The sequence below is a fragment of the Acinonyx jubatus genome, chromosome B4 (genome assembly GCF_027475565.1).
Source record: "Acinonyx jubatus isolate Ajub_Pintada_27869175 chromosome B4, VMU_Ajub_asm_v1.0, whole genome shotgun sequence".
Taxonomy (NCBI): Eukaryota; Metazoa; Chordata; class Mammalia; order Carnivora; family Felidae; genus Acinonyx; species Acinonyx jubatus.
In genome coordinates, this window is record NC_069387.1 from 31,704,212 (window position 1) to 31,728,685 (window position 24,474).

General features: G+C 40.6%; 1 protein-coding gene across 3 annotated transcripts in view; it reads left to right on the forward strand.

The window, feature by feature from the left end:
- Positions 1-24,474, forward strand: part of CCNY (cyclin Y) — a 310,791-nt gene that overhangs the window by 227,921 nt on the left and 58,396 nt on the right. For all 3 annotated transcript variants that reach the window (XM_027073835.2, XM_027073832.2, XM_015078879.3), the window contains 2 exons: positions 3,190-3,264; positions 23,823-23,857. In XM_027073835.2, the coding sequence (XP_026929636.1) occupies positions 3,198-3,264; positions 23,823-23,857 (102 nt within the window). In that variant the 5' untranslated portion in view covers positions 3,190-3,197. The remainder of the gene's footprint in view (positions 1-3,189; positions 3,265-23,822; positions 23,858-24,474) is intronic.

Below are 24,474 nucleotides of genomic sequence, written 5' to 3' on the forward strand. Positions count from 1 at the left end.
TGTCACTCACACAGGAAACCATCTCTGACATTAGTGAGTGTTATGTTCAGACCTACAATTATGACTTGGCCATGAAAGAAACCTACAGTAGCCTCTTGCTGTATCATGCTTGGTAGGGACAGTGTAAAACATGATTCCTGCTGTTTGGGTTCTGCCAGGAAGAACAAGCAGTTGCTACCATCCCCTGCCGCCTGTGGCCCTGTTCTGTTTAGACCAGGAGGTGTTAGTGTACACACATGGTGGCTGCTGGCAGGACGAAGGCACCTCCACTCAGGGGTCTCTCACAGCCCATAGTCTTTCGTCATGAGTTCCTTACAGCACGCGGCCAGTGCCGGTGGGGACACTTATCTTGGTGTCTGTGTGCCAGTCCTCTCTGACCTGTGGGAAAGGGGTGTGACAGCCACAGCCAAGAGAGCCTCAGGGCATCTCATGGGAACACCAGCATGGGCTGTAGAAATAATAGGCCAGGCACCTAGAAGATAATGAAGGCTTGAAATCATTTTTCACAAGTTGTTTTAAAACCTAAGTGTTTGAAATTACAAAACTTAAAAAAAAACAAAGTAATAAAAATATGCTCAAGGCAGGAAGCTTAGAAAACATGGAAAAGCAAAAAAAAAAAAAAAAAAAAAAAAAAAGAAGAAGAAAGAAAGAAAGAAAAGAAAAGAAAAAAAGGGCTCAGTTGCATTATTCAAAGGTAACCAAATGTTAGTATATATTCTTTTAAAATGTATTCTATACCTATGCATATCCTCCCTCCAGATGATATCATGCTGCTTTCTTCACCTAATGGCATATGGTATTGCTCTTTCAACATTAATAAAATATTCATGTTGAATATTTCATGTTTTTTTTAAATTATGAAATAGTCTTTATTTGTTGAAGTATATTGGCATACAAAATATAGTTTCAGGTGTACAACGTAGTGATTTGACAATTCTATACATTATACTGTGCTCCCCATGATGAATGTAGTTCACATGATTTTTTTATGGTGGCATAGCATTCCACCATCTAGGCACACTATTATTTACTAGAACAAATGCCCTGTTATTGGCAGCCCTCTCTCACAATCTGTGAATGTCTCCATTCTTAGCAATTTCTAGGCTTTGTGACCATTATAGCATAGAATCCTGATCTCTAGGGATTGTCTTCCAGGATATTCTTGAATTAAAAAAAAATTTTTAATGTTTTTATTTTTGAGAGAAAGAGAGAGAGAGAGCATGAGCAGGGGAGGGGCAGAGAGAGAGGGAGACAGAGAACCCTGCTCTGTCAGCACAGAGCCTGACATGGGGCTTGAACCCATGAACCATGAGATTGTGACAATGTATAATTGACTGAGCCACCCAGGTGCCCCCATTCTTGAATTTTGAAGTGGCAGGCTCTCAATTCCCTAAGAAATGGCAGTCTTGTGGGCTCCACTGTTGGCTTGAAACAGAAAAACTTTACATTTTTGCTTGCGGTGAAATGACTCTTAAAGAGAACTGGTCTGCATAGGATGGCCTGTCTATTTTTCAAACATCTAGATTAAAAATCTGTCATTAGACAGTCTTCTCACAACCACACCCCTGCAAACAAAACAAAACAAAACAGAAAACAAACAAACCAACCTGGTTTGGTAGATGAGTCCAAAATGGGTATTAAGGGAACCAACCAAGAGGTTGCAGTGCTCACACTGTCCAAAGCTGAGGAATTGGGTGCTTGCTTTTGCTCCACCACCAGCATGGAACACCACAGGCACATTGGTTTTCAGTTGATATTTTTCTGTGAGGACTATAAGTTAAGGTTTTGGAAGTTAACAACATTCATCATGGCTGGATTACATAAATGCCCTCAGTTTTCATATGCTGAAGTCTTCAAAAAAAATAATTGTGAGTAGCACATTTGTTATTTGACCTTTTTAGAACAAAATTCTACTTGAACAGGAAACCCCTTCATAAAAACTCATTTTCACCAGGAGATATCTGGCCTAAATTTATCTAGTTCAAACTGAGGCAAGTATGAGAATTGTCTTTTTTGGCCTGTCTTTCTCCTCCCATCGGCTTTAGCTATGAAACTGCTATACTGTGTATATAATTTTAGTAGTTGTCATAGAAGAAGGACCAGATAATTGAAATAGCATTTAAGATTCAATTTGCATTTCTTTAATCAAGCACCCAGTGAGAGGTCAGGAACTATAGTCCAGTAAGTGATTGACTGATGTGGGAAGATTGCCTCACTTCAGAGGTTTGCTGAGGTGAGTCTCTGTGGATGAGTGATTAGTAGGTGTGCTTCTGGTATGTATATGACCGTCCTTTTTTTTTTCCCTTTCCTTTTATTTTTGACTTGATTAGCTGTTAAAACTAAAGATAGATACCATCCATTTTTATTGGTATTGATTAGTTTTCTTTGAAAATTTATTGAAATAATTGAACTCAAAATAGTTTTCATTCTGATTGCAGAGAAGGTTGACTACTGGAGACTGGAATCTCAGGTCCCACCTGGAGGGGCTAGCAGCTGCTGCGTCCCAGCCCATTGTACCATTGGGGTGGGGAGCCAGTGTTGCCAAATGATCTGATTTCTCAAGAGAAGCTGGAAATATAGATTTTTTTTCTTTGTGGTGTATGCTTGATATATAAAAATCATTTTATGTTGGCTCAAATTAAAAAGAAATGGATGAATCAGATGAAACATATCCATGGCCCCAGATTATGCCCACAGATGGCTAATCTGAGGCCTCTACTCTGAAGGATAAGTTTCGCCTTTTTAGAAAAGAACTGTTAATTAAGCAGAGTTTGTGGATGCTGATTTGGCTTAGATCATTCTATTTCAATCACCTGTAATAAGGAAATACCACTCACATAACTGCAGATTTTAGGTGAGTCCATTGTAGCACATAATTCTCCTTCAGTGGTATAACTCTTGCTGTTCTGTAGTATCCTGGGCACAGAGCAGACTTTTAAAAAGAAAATGGAGTTTTAGGCCAACAGATCTCCCAGCAAGTGTCTAATTTTTGTGTGTGACTTTCTCAGATTTCTAAATAGCAGTGTTCTCAATTGAACTTAGAAGGATCTATCAACACAATAACTAGGTTTTTTTAAATACATCCTTGAACGTATTAGCAATTTAAGGTTAAAAAAACCTGAAAATTAATCTTGACTTCCCTTAGTTATCAAATGAATATTGATGTATTTTCTTTTTCTTTCTTTAAAGATTTGAACATGGAATTCAATCCTTCAGACCATCCTCGGGCCAGCACAATATTCCTCAGTAAATCTCAGACAGACGGTAGGTTACTAATTTATTTGTGTTTCTTAGGGGGAAAAAGGCTCATGTTGGTAACCTAAGTCTTGATTCTCTACTGGATGTGATTCTCAAGGTAAAAATAGAATCCCCTTTAGTAATCCCCAAAGTGTGTTATTTGATGGTGTTCTCTGGGGTTTCTTTCTTTTGTAGTAAGTTATGTTTTTAGAATTTCCTGTTTGCAGCAACTATCCTCATTTTGCCAGTTTGCTGAATTATTTCTGTGTACCTTCTATAGTAGCAGTTTTTACACTAGAGTCAGACATTTTCCTTTAGGAATTAATATTTACATAAAACTCTAAAGATCAGAAGTGTTTGTTTTTTTAGTTTGTTAAAGAAAGCAAAATATAATCCTTAAATATAAGCAGTAATATCTCTGTTGTGCCATTTGAGAACTGAATCGAACCTGTATACTAAGGTAGATGTGTTCTTTTTGCCAAACATCTACTAACCAGCTTATTCTGCAATCTTTGTGGTTTGTCCCAGGTATGTGTGGAATTTCTACTAGGAGGTTTTCTCTCTTTTTCAGCCCCTAGCTTATCTCACTGTTCCCTGGCCCTTGGCTACAAAAGGACAGATACAAGTTATACAGTATAGTGAACATGAAACTTCTCAGTTGGTTTCCTGTAAAAGAGTAGCAGGAGAAATTTGTTAAATGACAATGTAGTGACCAGGATATTATTTTACAATGCTAGAGTTCTATGTGATTCAATCCGTGAATCACTAAGCTAAGCTCTAATTTAGAGAAAATCTGAAATTGACTAGAAAATAATCAAACATATGTTAAGACAGAGACTTCATTTATAAGAACTGATAACTTTTCCATAATGTTTAGATGACAATTTTGACATGGTATAATGCTGAAGTAATATTGGTGATCTTTACTTAAGCAGGCCACTGACTTGATCTGAAAGAATTTGGTACATTTACAAAACAATCAATGTTTCCAAGTGTAAGAATAATGATTCTAGGCGTCAAATACCTGTGAAATAAGTTTTGAATATATTGGGTAAAAGCAAAACAGAACATTTTTCTCTTGGCCTGGTAAAGTGGGAAGCCATTGGGGGGTAGGATATTACAAGGGAAGAAAAGTGACAGTGGGGATGACGATTTGGAACAATGAGAATCTAAAACAAGTTTTTGTACTTAATGAATGCAAGGTTGGCATACTTTCAGGTTTGGGTCCTGTTTCCTGTGATTTCAAAGTATAGACCAACATCATTCAAGATATTTTCTAACTAGATGCAAATAGAATTTCAAAAGAGCCTCTAAATAGATGACATATACCTTGATTGTCATGGTAAAACGAAATGAGGTTTTCTGACCTAATAGAAGGATTGCTCAGAAATGAGTTGGGAGGAAGTGTATCTTCCCCCTTCACCTTTACTGTAGATCTCATTGCCCCTTCCTCTTCTGGAACATCAGGGTATTGGTTACTCAGACCCTTCTGTTTAATCCTTCAGTTTCTCCTTAAAAGCTGGATCTTTCCATTCAACATGTAAACCTACTTGAGTCACACAAGAAATACAAGAAAAGGGTTGATGGGGTGTGGAAAGCAGGGGAAAGTGGGTGATGGGCATTGAGGAGGGCACCTGTTGGGATGAGCACTGGGTGTTGTATGGAAACCAATTTGACAATAAATTTCATAAAAAAAAAAAAAAAGAAATACAAGAAAAGGAAAAATAATAGTCTCTCCCTGAGCTTTCCTCTCTATCTCTGCTTATCTCAGCATTCTCTTTTCCACTGGGATCTTCCCACCAATGCAGTTCTGTGGAGCATATATGGTAGGTTGCTTGGGGACATTTTGGCTTCTGTTAGCTCTTTTGACCTCTTATGTGGCATTTGCTGCCTTGCTCCTTAAAACTCTGTTTTGGCCTTTTATATTTAAACAGGCCAATTTGTCGAAAACAAGTCTCTCTAAAGAACAATTGCCTTATAAATAATTGAAAGAAATAGGTTTTAAATATAGGTAAATTTGGTAACTTTAATAAGTTAATTCTTCGGTGTATTGATTATCAGTCAGGGAGTTATTTGGGGAATTGGTCCTGAGAAACCCTCCCTTTCTTTAAGGTCTTTCTCAGGCATCTTGTCCATTTATCCCTTTAATGTTGGTATTTCTAGGTTTCTGTGCTTTATTATACTCTCTTATCTTCTGGGTTTGCACACAGTTCCATGATTATGGTATCCATTTCAACTATAATGTCTAGCCAGATTTTTCTCTGCAGTGTTCAAATCCCTTGTGTCCATCTGCCTGCTGGATGTCTTTATATCTGTCTCTAATTCAGCATGTCCCAATCAGAACTTAGTAACTACACCTGACGCCCTGCATTTTGTAATCTACAGGTCCCCCAGGCCAGGGAGGCCTTGAATTTTCCTAGACTCTCCCCTCTTCCCAAATCTCACATTGCTAGCAGTAGTGCTGGAGTGGACTCACCCTGACTTGTAGGAGCCGGTTGTGCACATCTCTTCCCAGTTCCAAGTTCATTGACACCATCTTGGGAGTTTGAAAATAGCCACAATAGGAGTTTTTACACCATAGAAGTTGGCAAATGCTACAAATCAGGGCAGTTTTTTTTTTTTTAAGGCAGCTGTTAAACTTTTACCAGCACACCATTGCAGCCAGGTGATCAAGGTTGTATTATTTTTTACCTCTTAGATGTCCCTTGGATCTGACTGCTCTTTACCCATTCCCATTGCTGCCACCTCAGTCGAGACTCATATTTTCTCACTTGGATTACTCAGTAGCCTCTGGATTGGCCTTTGACCTTATCTCTTTCCAGCCCTATGTCTCTACTATTGCTAGGTGAAAAGATTTTCTGTAATCGGATCTGATTATGCCACTTGCTGGCTTAAATTTTTTTCAGTGGCTCCTCAGTTGCCTTAGAATTAAATTTCAGATGCCTTAGTATGATAATAGACAGGACCCTTCATCATCCATGAAGTGCCTGACTTCTCAGCCCACTTCCTTCTTTTGAATCTCTGTGCTTCAGCCATGTGAAATCCCTTGCATTGCCCCTGGTGTGCCATGTGTCCTCATGTGCCTTTGCATTTACCTGGAGTTCCCCTTCTGTCTTCTATACAGCTCATTTCTTCAGTTGCCAAGCCTCATTTCAGCTATCACTTCTTCCCTGAAGATGTCCTTGATGCTTTGGGCTGGGTTAAGTGGGCCTTTGGTGAGCTTGTGCTATAGTATCTGAATGCTTTCTTCATAGTGTGAACCATATGGGGGTATTTAGAGCGATTTTCTTGTCTGTGTTGCCAAATAGCTCCCAGAGGGAAAGGAACATGTGATAAAGGATCTCAGTATTCCCTGTGTGCCCTGCTCTGCCTGGTACAGAGGATATGTTCAACTCAGATGATTGAAAGAAGGAAACAAATGACACAGCCATAAGACATTTTTTATTTGTCATCATTCTTTACTTGCATAGACTTCCATTTTCATTACAAGACTCCCATACTTTTTTTTTTAAATTTAAAACATTTTTTAATTTTAGAGTATGAGCAGGGGAGAAGGGCAGAGGGAGAGAGAGAGAGTCCTAAGCAGGCTTCATGCTAAGCGTGGAGCCCAGCGCAGGGCTCAGTCCTACAACCCTGAAATCATGACCTGAGCTGAAATCAAGAGTCTGATGCTCAATTGACTGAGCCACCCAGACACCCCTAAGACCTTCATACTTCTTTTTTTTTTTTTTAAGTGTTTATTTATTTTTGAGAGAGAGAGAGAGAGAGAGAGAGAGAGAGAGAGAGAGACAGTATGAGCTGGGAAGGGCAGAGAGGGAGACACAGAATCTGAAGCAGGCTCCAGGCTCTGAGCTGTCAGCACAGAGCCCCATGTGGGGCTCTAACCCATGAACCATGAGATCCTGACCTGAGCCCAAGGTGAATGCTTAACCAACTGAGCCACCTAGGCACCTATAGACCCTCATACTTCTAAGAGTAGTAGAGCAGTTCAAAATTGTAGGTCCTTCCTATACCAATTTATTTTTAATTGGAAGAAATGTCATAATCTGAGATTATAAGGCACACAGCACCCTTTAGATTCCTTTCTTTTGAATCTGGTGATCCCTCCTTTCTTCTTGAGGTTGATGTACTCCTTTAGTAGTTTTGACTACATTTGTGGGTAGGAGGCTGTTGTTGGGGTGATGGCAGTTATGTTAGGGCAGCTACTGCCTGGGACCACAGCCAGGTGTTCTTTTGCCTTTGCAGCTCTCTGCTGTGCAGACCCATCATCCTCTTTCCTTCTTCAACACTTTATGGTCTGATGAACACTCTCTGTCTGCCATGCTCCCCACTGGCCCGCTGTTTGCTCTAGGTGGTATCTGTATTAAGTCATTAGAAGTTAGATTAGAATCTACTAAATTCTTTTCTCTGTGATATCAAAGAGATTTAAGCTGGCCTTGGATCCTTTTTCTCAGTGTTCAAAAGGAGACTGGAAAGTTTATCATAACAGAATGATAATGTAGTGCTTACCTAATTGGATCTCTACCAACTGGCTGAAGTTAGGAATATTCTGTCCAAAGCCAGACTGACGGCTCACTCAGTCTTTTCCTCACACAAATGGGATGTCATTGCAGTATTTCTTTTATGAGAGCCACTCAACAAAGAAGGGACCAGGGCTTCCTCTCAGGAGCAGGTGGGGTCCTGGGGAGTTGCCAGGTAAGAGAGAAATTAGTTAGCTTGGCCTACCTTGGTTTTTCATGCTATCATTTTGGCTTGTGGGGAAGAATTACAGTTCCTAGTAGCTTTTCCTTTTCTATACTATTTTATTTATTGTTTTAAAGATGTGAGAGCCTACTCTTAAGTACTAGGAGAAAGCAGCCAAACCACATCTTTTTAATTTTAACTAGGTATGGTTTATAGAGGTTCTTTTGCCTTAAAAAAGAATTTGTCCAAAAATAAAAACTTATGTGTGTGTGCTTGTGTGTGTGTGTGTGTGTGTGTGCGCGCGCGCGTGCGCATGTAATCTGTGTTCAAGAGTTCCTTGAAACAATTAAAGGAATAAAAACCACTGTTGAGTGACTTGAAGCCAAAGTAGAAGTGTTAAAATTCAGAAATAAAAATATGAGCCATGGTTTTTTTGCACATTCTTTCAGAAATACTGAAATTGAAAAAACTGTTTTCTGGCCTTCCTTTGTTTAGGGTCATGTTTTTGTTCCTGGGCAGTGTTGAACTTCTCTGTCATGAGGGAACCAACCTTTTTGTACTCCTTTTATCTGGCATTTAGAAGCAGCTGACCCTGTGCCCTGCCGAGAATCTCTTCCATCTGAGCATTCCCATGACCTTTCTCTTGTCACCTTTCCTACATGTCCTGGTTCTCTTTGTTACCCTCTCTTGTGCTGTGTTCTACCATGCCCTTTTCTCCACCTCTCTGTCAGTCACTCTCTGTGTCTCCCTTACAGCTTATCAGGTTCCATAGGGAATATTTTTGCTGTTAGATATGGAAGAATCCATAGGACCCCAAAGCTTTTACACCAGTGATTTTCATAATTTTTTTTCCTTTGCTTACATACCATGGGAATTAATTTTGAAAAACTATGAACTCCTTGAACATTTTTATGTTTGCCAAAAAATTTTCATCCTATCCAAGGATGTAGGTTTTGATGTATTGTAAATATTGACATTTTAGAGTAAAACTATCTGTCTTTAAAAAAATGTTCCGGGGTGCCTGGGTGGCTCAGTTGTTTAAGCGTCCAACTTCAGCTCAGGTCATGATCTCACAGTTCGTGAGTTCAAGCCCCGCGTTGGGCTCTGTGTTGACAGCTCAGAGCCTGGAGCCTGCTTCAGATTCTGTGTCTCCCTCTTTTTCGCCCCATCCCCACTCATGCTGTGTCTCTCTCTCTCTGTCTTAAAAATAAATAAAACATTTAAAAACATTTTTTTAATGTTTCAAATAAAATCTCAATACCTTAGTGATTTGATAATCTACCATAAATATACCATAATTTAAAAATGTATGAACAACTCTTCTTTAACAGTTGGAAATTTCTTATGATTTCTTTTTCATTTTGAACTTGTATTTCCATGTCATTTTCTCCATAGAGTTTTATCCTAATGTAATATATATATATTTTTAATGTTTATTTTGGAGAGAGAGAGTAAGTGTGCACACATCCCTGTATGCAGGGGAGGGGCGGAGAGAGAGAGAGAGAGAGAGAGAGGGAGACAGAGAATCCCAAGCAGGCCCCAAGCTGCCAGCCCAGGGCCTGACACAGAGCTCAAACTCACCAACTGGGAGATCATGACCAGAGCTGAAATCAAGAGTCAGACGCTTAACCGACTGAACCATCCAGGTGCACCTAATATAATATATTTCTATGGATAGGTCTGCTGCAAATCTGATCTATCTTCCCTTGTTGGTTAAGGACATTTTTTCCCTTGCTGTTTTCATGATTCTTTCCTTGCCTGAGTATTTTGTGAATTTGGCTATGATATGCCTTGTTGATGGTTGATTTTTATTGTATCTAATGGGAGTCCTCTGTGCTTCCTGGATTTTGATGTCTGTGTCTTTCCTCAGGTTAGGAAAGTTTTCTCCTATGATTTACTCACATAACCTTTCTACTCCTATCTCTCTCTCTTTCTCCCTCTTCTGGGACCCCTATGATTCTGAGGTTGTTCCTTTTTACTGATTTCTCTAATTCTTAAATTGTGCTCTTTTGCCTTAATCTCCCGCTTTTTTTTTTTCTGTTGCATTATTCTCCATAAGTTGTCCTCTATTTCACTGATTCTCTGTTCTGCCTCATCCATCCTTGCCGCCACGGCATCCATCCATGATTGCAGCCCAGTTATAGAATTTTTTATTTCATCCTGACTAGCTTTTACTTCTTTTATCTCTGCAGAAAGGAATTCTAATCTATTTTCGACTCCAGCTAGTATTCTTATAATCGTGATTCTAAATTCTGGTTCAGACATCTTGCTTGTATCTGTGTTGGTTAAGTCCCTGGCTGTCGTTTCTTCCTGCTCTTTCTTTGGGGTGAATTCCTTCATTTCATCGTTTTGAAGGGAGAAAAGGAATTAATGAGGTAGAAAAACTTAAAATTAAAAAAATATTAAAATTAAAAAATTAAAAACACACATACACATGAAATCGAATAAATGATGCTAGATCCTAGGTGTGTTTTGGTCTGGGTGGTGAAAGTGGCTTGATAGAGAAAAAAGGGGGGAATAAAAGGAAATCCTTTGACAATTTGAAAAAATGAATACACTGAAGTAGACTAAAATGAAATGATGGAAGTAAAATAGAATTTGAAAAGATTTACACAGAAGTAAAGAATATAGTAGAAAAAAATAAAAATATTTTTAATAAAACTTGAAAATAAAAATGAATTTTTTCTCTTTCTGTATTCAAGAAAAAGAAAAGAAATGAAAAAGAAAAAAGGAAAAAAAGGAAATTGTTTGAATATTTGAAAAAGTGAATACACTGAAGTAGACTAAAATAAAATGATGGAAGTAAAATAGAATTTGAAAAAATTTACACAAAAGTAAAGAATATAGTAGAAAAAATTAAAAATATTTTAAATAAAAATTGAAAATAAAAATGAATTTTTACTCTTTCTGTATTCAGGAAAAAGAAAAGAAACAAAAAAGGGAAAAAAAAGAAAGAAAATTGAATAGATGGACCTGCTAACAGATTGAAATATGACTGAAATTACTACATTTTCCCGTAGAAGTCAGGCTATGAAGCGCTTTATACTCCATAAATTAAGTAGGTGGTGAGACTTGTGTTCTTGAAGAGTGAGGTTGGCCCAGATGGGCAGGGCTTAGTGTAACAGCTCCGTTCTCCACTAGATGGCGCTGCTAGCCTACTGGGGTGGATTGTCCTAGAGCTCATAGGTGCGTATGCGCATGCGCGGGAGCAGTGAAAGTGGCGTCACCCAGCTACCCATTCTCTAGTATCGGAACTATGTTCTCCCCAATCAGCAATTGCGCACCCATCCTTTGTCTTCAGCTTTCATCCACTCCCTGCTTTTTCACTGTCCGTGACCAAGCCCTAGGTAGTACCTCTCTCCCGAGTTTTGTCTCAGATACGGCTGTTTTCCCTGGCCCCTTACTTCTGAGGGACTGCGGCTTTGACCCATTCCACCCCTCTGTGGGGGGGGTCTCACCGAGCAATGGCCAAATGCTGGCTGCACCCAGGAAAGTTCCTGAGACCATGCTGCTGCTGGTGACAAGAGACTGTGGCCAGGTGCCGGTGTGCCCCAGAAAAAGTTCAGGAGATAGTGTAGCAGTAGCGTTTCAGGGATTTTGGAAAATCACAACACACATCTGGCACCAGGCTTCACCCCTAACGATCTTGTTCCAGCGCCAGCGAATGTGGTCGTTCTCCGGGGGTCTGTTGGGCCCAGGTGGCCTCACAGCCTCTATACCAAATGTCCTTCCAGCAGTGGAACCGCTTTTCCCCATGTGGCTCAAGAATCTCCTGGACCTCACTCTGCTCCTGGGGATTCGCCCTTCCCACCAGAGCACTGCCAGGTATTGAGCTGCAGAGTTGCAGACTGTGTGCTCCCCTTGTTTACAGTCTTAATGGAATTTAAGCCCTCTCCTTTCTCCTTTCTCCCGTTTTAGTTTAGTCCCTGTGGCTGTTTCCAATTTAACACTTTCTCTCCAGCTGCTTTTGGGGAGGGGTGCTTTTCCCATATTCTCCACCCCACCCCCTCGTTACCCCCGTCTCTGTCCTTTCTCCCCCCAGCAAAAGCAGTTCTGTGCCCTCCATGGCTTCTCTCTCCCCAAGTTCACCTCTCTGTACCGCATACCTGCTGAATTCTGTGGTTCAGGTTGTGCAGATTGTTGTGTTAATCCTCAGATCAGTTTTCTAGGTGTGTAGTATGGTTTAGTGTTGGTCTGGCTATATTTTGTGGACGCGAGACACACAGAAAACTTCCATACTGTTCTGCCATCTTGGCTCCCCCCAATGTAATATATTTCTAAAAGTCATTTATCACACTGTTATACTTCCATTCTATGAAAATATGGAACTAATTTTAATTTTTATTTCTCACAATTATGAGTATCTAAATGTTAAAAGTAAATTCTGGATTGTTGTATCATTATTGTTATCATTAGCCCTTAGTCGATGGAAACAACACAAACATATTAAAGTTTTAATGAATAATTACTGAACAGAAAAGTGAAATAATTTTTAGAAAAACATCTCTTACTGAGATGCTTCTATGTAAGAATATTACACATTACTGGAATGAGGTGTTAGTCATCATCAAATTCTTTGTTTTTATAGATGTAAGTGCTGAGGAACTTTGCTCATATACACAAATAACATGGGAATAGTAGGAGATTTGTTATAGTAATATCACTAAATGCTTTCTATTTCATCTGGTTCTTATGTAAAAAAATCTCCAAGTGATTTATCATCCAAAATAATTCCTAATAATCAGCTACAGTTCTGTCTTGTTCTCCTTCAGCTTTGTTGGCAGAAAGGAATTGGAATCCTTTGATTTGCAAGAGAATTTCTCACCCAGTTATAGAAACTTCTCACTTCTGCAGTTTCTGGGAAGTACACCAAAAAGACTTTACCAGACATATAAAAATGACTTTTAATTATATCTGTTGTTAAAGAATAGCATTTGCATTTGGTGGCACTGGGTTTAACCTGATTGATACACTCAGGAGCCTTGGGAAAATAAATCTGTGATTCATTTCAGAACCCGTTGTTTGATTCCTCTGACCCGATTGCAGTCTGTATACCCCCTAAAGCGGTGGTGATCTTCACTGTATTATGTTTTACTGCATTTACATCTCTAAGCCATGTACAGTGAGTAGCCCATAGAAGAAACTCTAATATATGTTGGATGAAACATCCCCATCTGTCCTTTTCCTCTGAACTAATGTTTTTAGCTTCTCTTTTGATTTAAATATATTTTTGTCAGAATGTTCTGTGTCCTTCACATGATCTTGTTGGCAAAGGTAGGCATCATTGTCAAACCAGACGGTCAAATCAGACTTACTTTCTGTCAGAAATGGTCTGATTTCATTTCTCTTCAATTCATGTCACGTGTCAGTACACATGCCCGTGACCACCTTCACTCTTCTGATCCTGGTAAATTTCCAGACAGGGATAATGAAGTATGTGTCTTGCCGGCAGCCTGCTGCACCTTCATGCTCATCCCTGTGCTCCCCTTGGCCTCTCCTTCAGAGCCTGCATCTTTGAAGGAGTCTAAACCTTGAAGAGGCCTAGTGCTAATAGAAACTGTCATCATTGTGTGGTATGTAGATTCGGAGCCAAAAGTCCTCACTGCGCCCTTAGTAGAAGTGTCCACAGGACTGGGTCGATTCCAGGCTGTGCTTTGGGTAATGGGACCTGGATTAAAGGCAGCAGACTCAGTCCTAGTGTCTTGTTTGTCCCCTTTGCTGCCCCTGCAGAGGTCTTCATGTTGGGTTGGTGAATGCCCAGGATGGGTTGTCATGTCTTTTTTCTGAGATGTGGGAGAAAGGTAGCTGTGAAAGAGGAGGTGGGGATAGAGCCCCTGCCTCACACCTCAGCCATCTTCAGGAGTTCTTTGAACACTGCTGCTCTAATCCAGCCCTGAGTTTCCTTTGACAAGATCATCTTGGGGAAAGAATTATGAAAAATTATTGCCTTACCCTATCTTTTCCTTCTCGTCTGGGGGAGTAGAGGCCTAAGACATATCAGAAGTCCAGAGTAGTGAAACGCCAGTCCATAAGTATGGGGCTGACTGTGATTTTGTTCAGCCTGTGGCAAGCCCCTGCTTGCAGGGAATCATTCTTGGTTCTCCAATTTGGCAGCCAGGGCTCTGGGACTGACCTTAGGCTCTTGAGTGCCATTAGTTAGCTTTATAGTTATGTAATCTCCTGGGTCATATTTTCTTATAAATTGGCAATGATCATAGCTGTCATATTGGTAGATTGTTGTCATGAGGCAATAGGAAGATGTCTTGAACTTCTAGTAAGCACTCAGTCAGTGCTTACAGTCAGTGCCTGCTCTTGTACATGTGAAGCAGATACTTGGGTCCCTCAGTGCTGATACCTGGGACTCCCCTGAGCCATCCTATCCCAGGACCTCAGGCAAGGAGAAGCCATCCCCTCTCTTGGAACTGTAATTATGTTTTCCAGATGCGGATTTCCCACCACCTGATAGACATTCCATCTGGCAATCCCACAAACCCCTCAAGGTTGTCATATCTAAATTGGAAGTCACCATCTTTTTTCTCCTATCTACCTCCTCTTCCTGTTTTTTTCAAGGATAAACCCGTGGTCAGTCTGGGTCCCCAACCAGCAGTCCAGGAGCCCTGTGATCATCTTACAGGCCTGTGATCAACGTCTTACATCCCATCTATCACCTAGATAGTTGGTATCTCTTCTTCCAGTGTCGTGACCCACAGCTCATATTCCCTTGGTCTGTGACCACCGCCCTTTCCCATCTTCCTGTTTCCATCTCTGGAAGCTGCCAGAAGGAGTTTTCTGGCTGCCAGAAAGAGTTTTCTGGAACACAGTTCCACTAGGACCCCTCCTGCTCAAACTGTCCTTCTCCATCACCCACAAGGGACAGTGAGCCCTCGGGATGGCATGCAGTCATTCCCCTTGGGCCCTTTCTGCCTTCCCTGCCAATCCTCCTGTGCCTCCCGCTGTGTGCTCCCACAGTTGTGCTGCTTCCAGTCCTGAAAGGCCAGTCCCTTTGCTCTGTCACACCACAGCTGATGCAGCATCCTCTGTCCTCAGTGCCCTTCCCTAAGTCTGCCTCTTAGGTGGTGCTTCCTGGACATCCCCACATTTCACCCATTCTGGTGGACATTTCCCCAAATGTAACATCTCTGAAATCAGGACAGGCAATGGCTTCTCAAAATTTAGTTGGCAGGATTTTTTTTCCTTTCTTAGTGGCAAACAGAATAAAGGTGTACCATAAAATCAGTGGCATTAAATGCAGTGCGGTTTGTATATTCCCCTATTGTGGAGTTGATTTTTTTTATTGTTGTTTGTAAATAAAGAAATAGTGGGTTGATGTATCCACTAAATTCCATGTTGCTTTAGGATAGAGACTGTTTTCCTCATTTTGCATTCTGTGTACCAAGCACAGAAGCTAGCAGGTAGAAGAAACTTAAAAAGAAAATGTTTTGAATGAATAAAGTAATGAAAGAATGAAGCCAGGGAATCATGATCCATCCTGGGCAGACATGCTACAGCATTGTGACAGTCTCCGTGACAAAGTGGCTTTCTGTTTTATGCCGCAGCATCACTTTCTTCCACGCTTCCTAACTTTATTAAAAACACATACGGGGCGCCTGGGTGGCGCAGTCGGTTAAGCGTCCGACTTCAGCCAGGTCACGATCTCGCGGTCCGTGAGTTCGAGCCCCGCGTCAGGCTCTGGGCTGATGGCTCAGAGCCTGGAGCCTGTTTCCGATTCTGTGTCTCCCTCTCTCTCTGCCCCTCCCCCGTTCATGATCTGTCTCTCTCTGTCCCAAAAATAAATAAACGTTGAAAAAAAATTATTAAAAAAAAAAAACACATTCATTACTTGAGAGCAAGAGAATGTAGGTTTGTTTTAGGCTTAGGCAGTGTATTTGGACTTCCCCCTCCCAGGTCTGAACTTGACAGGATCATCCCAGCTTCAGGACAGCTCCCCTGTTTCTACAATCATTTCTTGACTTAATGAAGTAGGGTGATGTGGGGACTCTTGGCCATACTAAGCCCTGTAAGTTAAATGGACAAGGGAGGTCTTTTTTGGGCTCTATGACCCACTTTTCTTGGAAACATCGCCTTGCTCCAGTGTCTGATCTCTTGGGCCTTCCATTCTGGAGAAAGCTGTTTGCACAGTACAAACTCCGCTGAAATCAAATTAGACCCAACATGTCAGTTTTTCCTTAATATGCCTTTTACTTTATCGTCTTTCCTAACCTAACCTATCTGTGCTTTTCCCAGATTTAGTCGTCAGAAAATTGCTTAGTGAGCTGAGACCCAGAGCAAAGGCTTGGGGTGGTAATTCATCCCAGGTGGGGTGGAGCTTCATGCCATCTCCACCACAGCTGTATTCTGTTGTTAGTCTATCGCCCTCTGGCGTGTTGGTAATGATAAACTCTTTTCGACAAACAACTTTCAACTCTCCTTTTTAAACTGTGAGGACCTTCAGTCTCCCTTCATTTAGCACAAGCTGACCCTTTCTGTCCTTGTCACAGCCCCTCATGTTTGTAGCCTACCTTACATGGTTGGAGTTTGTGGTGAGCTGCTCCATGACAAATAGATGGCAGCTGAATTCCATTGCTAAGTCTGAGTCAGTCAGTACCAAGAGCAAATAATACCTTGGAAAGATTTCCTGAAGATAGTCTTGTTTTAAAGCACAACCTTCTGGAATCAACCAGCTGCAAGTTTACATCCATCACTGTCTGTATGATCTTGTGCATCTGATCCATATGGTCTTCCTGAACCAAAGTAGATGAGAGTACCTCCTCATGACCTTGTCAGGGAGACCAAATATGTAATCTATCAAAGCTCTGAGTGCAGTACCTAAGAGAGCATAGGTTCTCAGTAGGTGCAGTCCTTATTCTGGTATGTAGGTACTCATTTGCTCACTTGGATTGACTTTCTTCCCTGACCTCAGTCTCTGCCATCTTAGCATGTCTCAGATGTGGGTCCTTCTTTATGCTGACTGCAGTTCAGTCCTTCACACTGAACACTGGGTGTGACTGGGAAGAGAAGTGATGACTGACTACCAGTGGGAGAGTGAAGGGTGGTGTCTGGGCTCTGCTGTGCCCTGGCCCATCTTTTTCTGTCTACATTTCTTAATACAGATAGGTCGACCCTCTCATTTACAAGTTGCTTCCACACACCTTGGAAGCAAACCAGGAAGAGGTCAGATAGCAAACAGCATTTGATAGCAGCCCTTTATAAAAACTATACAGAGCACTTTGAATCTCACCTTCAAAAATCAAGTGAGGGGTGCCTGGGTGGCTCAGTTGGTTAGGTGTCTGACTCTGTCTCAGGTCATGACCTCATGGTTCGTGGGATTGAGCCCCACGTCAGGCTCTGCACTGTGACAGCACAGAGCCTGCTTGGGATTCTCTCTCTCCCCCTTTCTCTGCCCCTCCTCTGTTCTCTCTGTCTCTGTCTCTCTCTCTCAAAATACATGAATAAATTAATATTTAAAAAAATCAAGTGATAACTTCACCACCATGTACCAGAATAGATTTCTGGTAGGTCAACTAGTTGTAGGTTAACAGTGATGCATATAATTATAAATATCTACAAACAGTATAAGTGAATGTTAATCTCATAATGGGGACGGGGGCATGTAAGCTCGTAAGACCAATAGGAGAAATTGCCTAAAATTGAGAACTTGTGTCAAAATGCATCATAAAAATTAAACCATCAAATGGGAACAATATTTTAATACTTAACGACAAAGGATTAATATACTCTTATGTATTAAAGAATTGTCATACAAACAATGACACTGCTAACACCAATAGAAAAATGGTCAGTATTTATGTTGGTGTGCTGATATATGTGCACATACATGTTTGCACGTTTATATATAAATATATTAAAATGCAAAAATGCACATGGCACATCTGTGTAAGTATGTATAGAGAAAAGACTTCCATTGATAGGAAACACACTAAAATACTAAGTTATCTCTGGGTTGTTGGATTATATATTTTTTCTTTATGTTTCTCTATATTTTCCTAATGTAAATTTTTATTTGTATTTTTTTTCCTTATACTGCTCTACATTTTCCAATTTTTTTTACAGTAAGCATACATTTCTTTTATAATCAGCAAAGTTCTAAAAGAATCCATTTTATTTATATTTCTGTGCTTCTGAGTAAATCCTTTGACCCTAAGTATTCTCCAAAGTAAACAAAACATTTAAAGTTAGTTGGTAGTTTATTAGATGGACACTTGATCTTTGAATGGTTTTCTCCATAAACCTATGGAGAACCGTTACTTCTGTCACCTATTGTGTCTTCTGGAATCTTCTGTTTTCCACAGCTGATCTGCCCTAGACGTCTTTGCAGTTCTTCTTACCTTTTCAATTTTGTTTTATCTGCCTTGCTTATTTAGATTTCACTTTGAATGTAGAGAATGCCCCCTTCCTCTATATTCACGTTTAAGAAATAAATGCTGGTGTAGGACAATTCAGAGTGGGCCAGAGTTCTTGGGAAAGGTGCAGGAGGGGCACCTTGTTGGGTACTGACCTCATCAGGATGCCCAGTGCAGGGCCTGTACGCATGGGGTGAATGTTCCTACACAGCACAAATCTGTGCCTGCCATTGGTGTTCATGACTTACATCCCTGGCAGGCTATGAGCTTAGAAAGCCTGGAACCTCAAAATGTCTTTGCATTTGCCTTCAAGCTGTGCTTTCTAACGGGACTCAATGGCTGTGTTTTGAATTAAGTGAATGATTGAATTCACTGAATTATTGAAAACTGTGGAAATTGTGTGGTAGTCTCAAACTTATTATAAGAAAAATTAATATGAACTTTAATTGTTTAAAGCCTGATTCATGCTTACCCACAGGAAAAAAGAAAGGAAAAGAAAAAAATTTATTTTGAAACAAATTTTTGTGGTCCCAATTGGCTCTGCTATCCCAGCAATCACTTTTACATCTCAAAACAAAATTCTGTAATTCTCTACATTGTCATCAAGGCCTCCCGGTGTGGCCTGCCAGTCCCTCACATTCAGAGTAATTAATAAGCTAAATAATTTTTCTTTGTGGAGTAGTTTAGCTCTATTCATATCAGATACTAATTATCTGTTGTCAAATGGAACTCATTTCATTCAGGTTACAGGCACCAGGGACACTGCCTTGGGAGGGAGGGTAGTGCAGAGAAAGGAGCCTGGGGAACCCAGCAAGCCATCCCTGTCTTTTGCCTTGTAGTCACTCCTTGTCTGGGCCTGCAAGGGCAGCTTCCTCATTGTCAGAGGAAGGAGGTTGGCTTACCTATTTAAGGACTTACTTAGTCCTCACATTTTGTGTCCACTTGCCATTGGGAGATCTATTTTAGAGATGGAACAGGGAAAACCAAGATAATTTTTTAAATGCCTATCTATACAAGAGATTAGCTGAAATTGCATTTAGGTTGTTAACAAATCCTCAGCAATTAGGCTTTTTTTTTTTTTTTTTTAAGAAAATTGTATTCTTGGGGTGCCTGGGTGGCTCAGTCAGTTAAGCATCCGACTTCAGCTCAGGTCACGATCTCACGGTCAGTGAGTTCGAGCCCCGCGTCGGCTCTGGGCTGATGGCTCAGAGCCTGGAGCCTGCTTCCGGTTCTGTCTCCCTCTCTCTCTGCCCCTCCCCCATTCATGCTCTGTCTCTCTCTGTCTCAAAAATAAATAAATGTTAAAAAAAAATTTTTAAATAGAAAATTGTATTCTTAAAAGTAAAATTTTTCTTCTGTGACATTGTGACAAGGGAATGTCACATAGCAACCTAAGTGAAGTTTTGACTCTCTCGGATTACAGACTCTGCCATTTTCTCCTCATTTTATCTGGAGAAGACTTTTAATGCTAACCATAGTGTCTTTGCTGATTTTAGAGGGCTTATTTTTAAAGCCTCAAATACGTTTTCTACTTAAGTCATTATGGACCATTTTAATAGCTACTTAAAAATTCTATTAAACCATCATAGATGGGATCAAAGGAGATAGCTATTATTTATTTCCCAGGAAAGTGAGATTTATATTTGACACCAATTTATTGCCTGTTTTCCCAACAAAGCAAAATATGACTATTAGTCTCTCAATTATGTAAGAACTCTGAGGACTCCAGAGATTTTGATTGATAGGTTATTAGTAACCAAAAATATTCAAGTTTAAAGATGATTAAAGCTAATATCAGAAATGAATTGGCATATTGCTTATCCCATTACACAAAACGAAATGTGTAAAAGCCATTTCAATTTCAGAGCTGAGTAATGGCCTCAGTGGTTAGATTTATTTTAAAGACAGATTTGGATTTAGGTAATGTAATTCATCTTTTTTTGGTGATACCATTGTAAGAGGTTCCACTTATTTTTAGTATTTTTTCTCCTATGGTAGTATTTTAATCCTGCTCCTGCTAGCTTAGGGGAAAAGGAATAATTAATTGTAAGGGCACCAGGGTATCCGAGAAACCTTACAAGTCATTGGAAGTAAGGACTAAAATCCATTAGGAACTAAGGAAGCACCTACCTTCCCCTCATCACTCTCCTGGCCTCCATTCATCTCTGCATGGCAGCTGTGTTAGAGATCAAGACTAACCACCACCCCCCCCACCCCCAACAGTTTTGCTTATTCAGTAGGAGGAGTCATAGCTCTCAAAATATAGTCATACACATGGCTATGGCTTATTACAAAGAACATATACAAAGCAAAATCAGCACAAGGAAAAGGTGCATGGGCAAAGTCCAGAGGAAACCAGGGACAGGCTCCAAATAGAGTTCTGCAGGATGCACTAGGTTTTCCCAGTGACAACTCATGACATGTGCTGGCCGGGGAAAGTCCTTAGAGACCCAATGCCCAGGATTTTTACTGAGGACTGGCTAAGTAGGCAGCCTCTGCCTAGTATGTACCAAAATTCTAGACTCCCAGGAGGAAAGCAGGCATACAGCATAAGCCATATTGTTTGTGCAGTGAGCCACTTTTAACAGTTATGGAATGGCAGGAACCATCCCCAAATCCATATTCCCAGGCACCTCTCTTTCAAACAAGCCATTTTAGAGATGGCAGTCAGACCTTCTGTGTTCACTCTTCTCTGCACAGGAGATGCACTTCATCCCGCCCACCCCATATCGTCAGATAAGGTGCTGGCAGTGATGGCTAGCAGCAGCAGGTTCCCAGGAGAGAGAATTAGCCCAGCTAGGAATGGGTATCTACCTGGTTGCAGGCAGTTATGGCCAGGGTCACCTAGTACAAACATGGGTATTGGGAGTTATTTTTGTTTGTGTAGGGACTGGCAGTTGGTTTGGGAATTCAGGAGACACTCCATCACGAAGTCAGTCATAGGTATGCATGTGTGGAAAAGCCTCTCAGATACAATGTAGATTTGATTTTGCAAAGGCCCTCTTAGCGGTGGCATCACAAAATAATACAAAATACAAAATAATGATTCAGGCCCTGTGAACCCAGATTTTGGATCAGATTCAGCAGGCCCAGTTGCTCTGAGGGAAATAGGGTAATATGTAGGTATTTATTTGTATAATAACAGTGAGGGCCTAAGATAATTCTGTAATAGATTTGGATACTTTATCCTTGGGTATTTTACAATTGTTCATGAAGTTTGGTTTTTACTATTCTAATTTGAACCAGTTGGGCTTCATGGAAATCTCCCGATTCTTCCCTCAGATTTATATTTGTAGAAGATGTACAAGAAGAGTATATACTTTTACAGTATTCCTACTTGTGTAGTGTGGTTTTGTTTTATTTTTTGGTTACAAACTTTCTTGTTAAAACTCTCAGCCCATACTATTGAAGATTCTCCTCTGTTTTTGATTAATTCTTAATTTTTCCAGTAGCATCCATAAAGAAGCTCTGATATTCCTTGAAGCATGGATATCTTTTGTCTGCTGGAGGCTGGGTGATACAGGGCATTAAGGTGACCTTGGAGGCAGTTCCCATAATTGGGAGACACAGAGCCTCTGCACAAACCTATTTCTGGATGCCCTTGGAAGGACTAAATGTCACCCAAAGAATTTGCTGGAAAACTCATCAGGTCTACTGCCTGTATAGAAAGTGTTTCCAGATCCCTTCAGCCAATGGAAACCACCACAGAAATGTCATCCTACCCCTATGTGATAGAGCAGCTCTGACTAGATGCATAATAATTTAGTACTGACATGCACATGTGCATACACACATGCACACAAAGTATGTATGCCAGGAAGTTCAAACCCAGTGCTTCCTGTTAGATCCTGACTTTTCTTTTGTTATGGTTCACATGTGGATGATGCTTCTTTGGAACTAGGTCAGAAGAAACCCTGCAGCCTCCACACTGTGAATAGCAGACACTGTTGTATATGCACTTGAGCTCCCTGTGTGTGGGTCTGGTCTCCAGCATAGCCAGGGTGACTCACACTCTGTGTGCTGTGCATGTCAGTGGCCTGCAGATGAATCCCTCTGATGCCAGGTGTAGGCACCTTCTCCCAGCAGCATCCTCAGGCTGGTTTTTCCTTTGTATCTCAAATATCTTTGACATAGGAAGAGGGACAGCAGTCATTCCAGGGATATTAGGACTTCTCAGGAAAACAGAAATGTTTCCTTGTGAATTGAAAACAGAATGTAAACATAGGAAAACATTTCACAGGCCCCTCAGAGCAGCTGAAGGGCTTTTGAAAACTAGTGAATCTGCATTTGGGTCATGGCCTGCCAAGAAAAAAGTCCACCTCAGATGAGGTGGATTTGTATGCTATTATTTCAGGATACCCTGAGATAGCATTATTGATTCCCAGGGACCAAGGATGTCATCTCCTTGAAGGAGGCCCATTCTTCATATCCTCTGCAGTGATCTACTCAATAAATGTGTTAGCTGACTATTATGTACCCTCAGAAGTAAGTCTTCAGGAAAGAAGAGGCAAAACTCAATTATACTAAATAGTTTTAATAATCCTCTGAGCTCCCTGTCACCCTTCTACATCTTTGGGGCTGAGGACCCCTACTTTGGGGAACACTAACATCTGGTGTAAGGAAGGCTGAGCCATTCAGTATAGGCCATGCTGCATAGACAGCCATAGGAGAAATGATCTTTTAGACAGGGCAGTGTTTTTTGTTTTTTTTCTTGGTAGTTGTTTTTTTAATGTTTATTTATTTTTGAGAGAGAGAGACAGCGAGTGGTTAAGGGGCAGAAAGAGAGGAAGACACAGAATCCAAAGCAGGCTCCAGGCTCTGAGCTGTCAGCACAGAGCCCAACATGAGGCTTGAACCCATGAACTGGGAGATCATGACCTGAGCCGAAGTCGGACGCTTAACCTACTGAGCCACCCAGGCGCTCCAGGGCAATGTTTTTTTTATTGTGACTTTTACCAGCCTTTCTGAGGGAGAGGGTGCTGCAGGATGCTCCAGGAGGCTGCCTAGTGAGAAGCCTGGTTTTTATTCATTAGCACCCAGCACGGAGAGTAATTGGTTTCTGTGATAAAGAGCACCATTGATGTACATTATCTTTCCCTGGTCTTAATGCTGTGTTATGGGTATTGTTGTTAAATATTTCATCTAGATTTTAGGGACCTTAATGGGTCTGGTGGGTTAGAAACAAGTATTCTTATTATTGATTAATCATCTTAAATTAATGGATGCATATAGATTTTGTGAGAAATTTACTAATTAATATATTGTTTAGTTACTGGAAAGCTGTCACCACTCAGTTAATCATAGCTGCAGTTGTTTTATTAGGGTGCTATACCTTAAGTGGGTGTATGGTTTGCGCTGTTAACCAAGTTCAGATCTGCATTTGTGCAGGTCACATAGTCTTATAAATAGGAATTGAGCAACTAGGTATGTTGGTTGATGGAAGGATGGGACTGTGACACAAGAGGCCCAGTCCTCTCAACGAACTGCAAGGGGTTGGCATGCAGGCATGTAACATTTCTGTTGCATCTTTTGTCTTCACAGTGAGAGAAAAACGCAAGAGTCTCTTCATTAACCATGTAAGTGAAGCTGTCTCCTTGTGTTCTTCATAATGATTATACTGTGTAAAGAGCTTAAATAACCATGTCTGTAATAGGTGCAGATGGTTCATATATTTTATCAGTACGTGGAAGAATGTGAAGAATGTTATGATGTACTCACTTTGGTTTGTAATTGGACAAGCATGGCTTGATATTTCCATTGCCCCAAGTGTTTTTTCAGAAGCCCCAAACTGCAGTTGTTCATGGGAAGATGTGTGTGAACAACACCATAGCACATACTATGCAGGTACAAATGAAAGCCACTTCTTTTAAATTCCTCGTTCTCTCCTTCTTCTACCCCAACTCCCAAATTACTATTTTTTTTGTCTGTAACTCACTTTTATTTGAATAAACACAGAATTGTTTCAAAGAGGCTATCTGCCTCCACACACTCTTTCCTCTCCTCAGTTGTTATTTATAGATCCTCTAGTAGAGTTTATGTGTTCTTTTGCTCACAGAAGAATAAACTTGATAACTCTTTAGTTTTAAAAGGATTACAAAAATTCAGCTCTAGACTTTTGGCCGTCCCGAGCTGTATCTCCATCCCCTGCTGGCCAGGCATAAAGTGTCCCTGTGAGCTACTTTGTTGTTCCTCC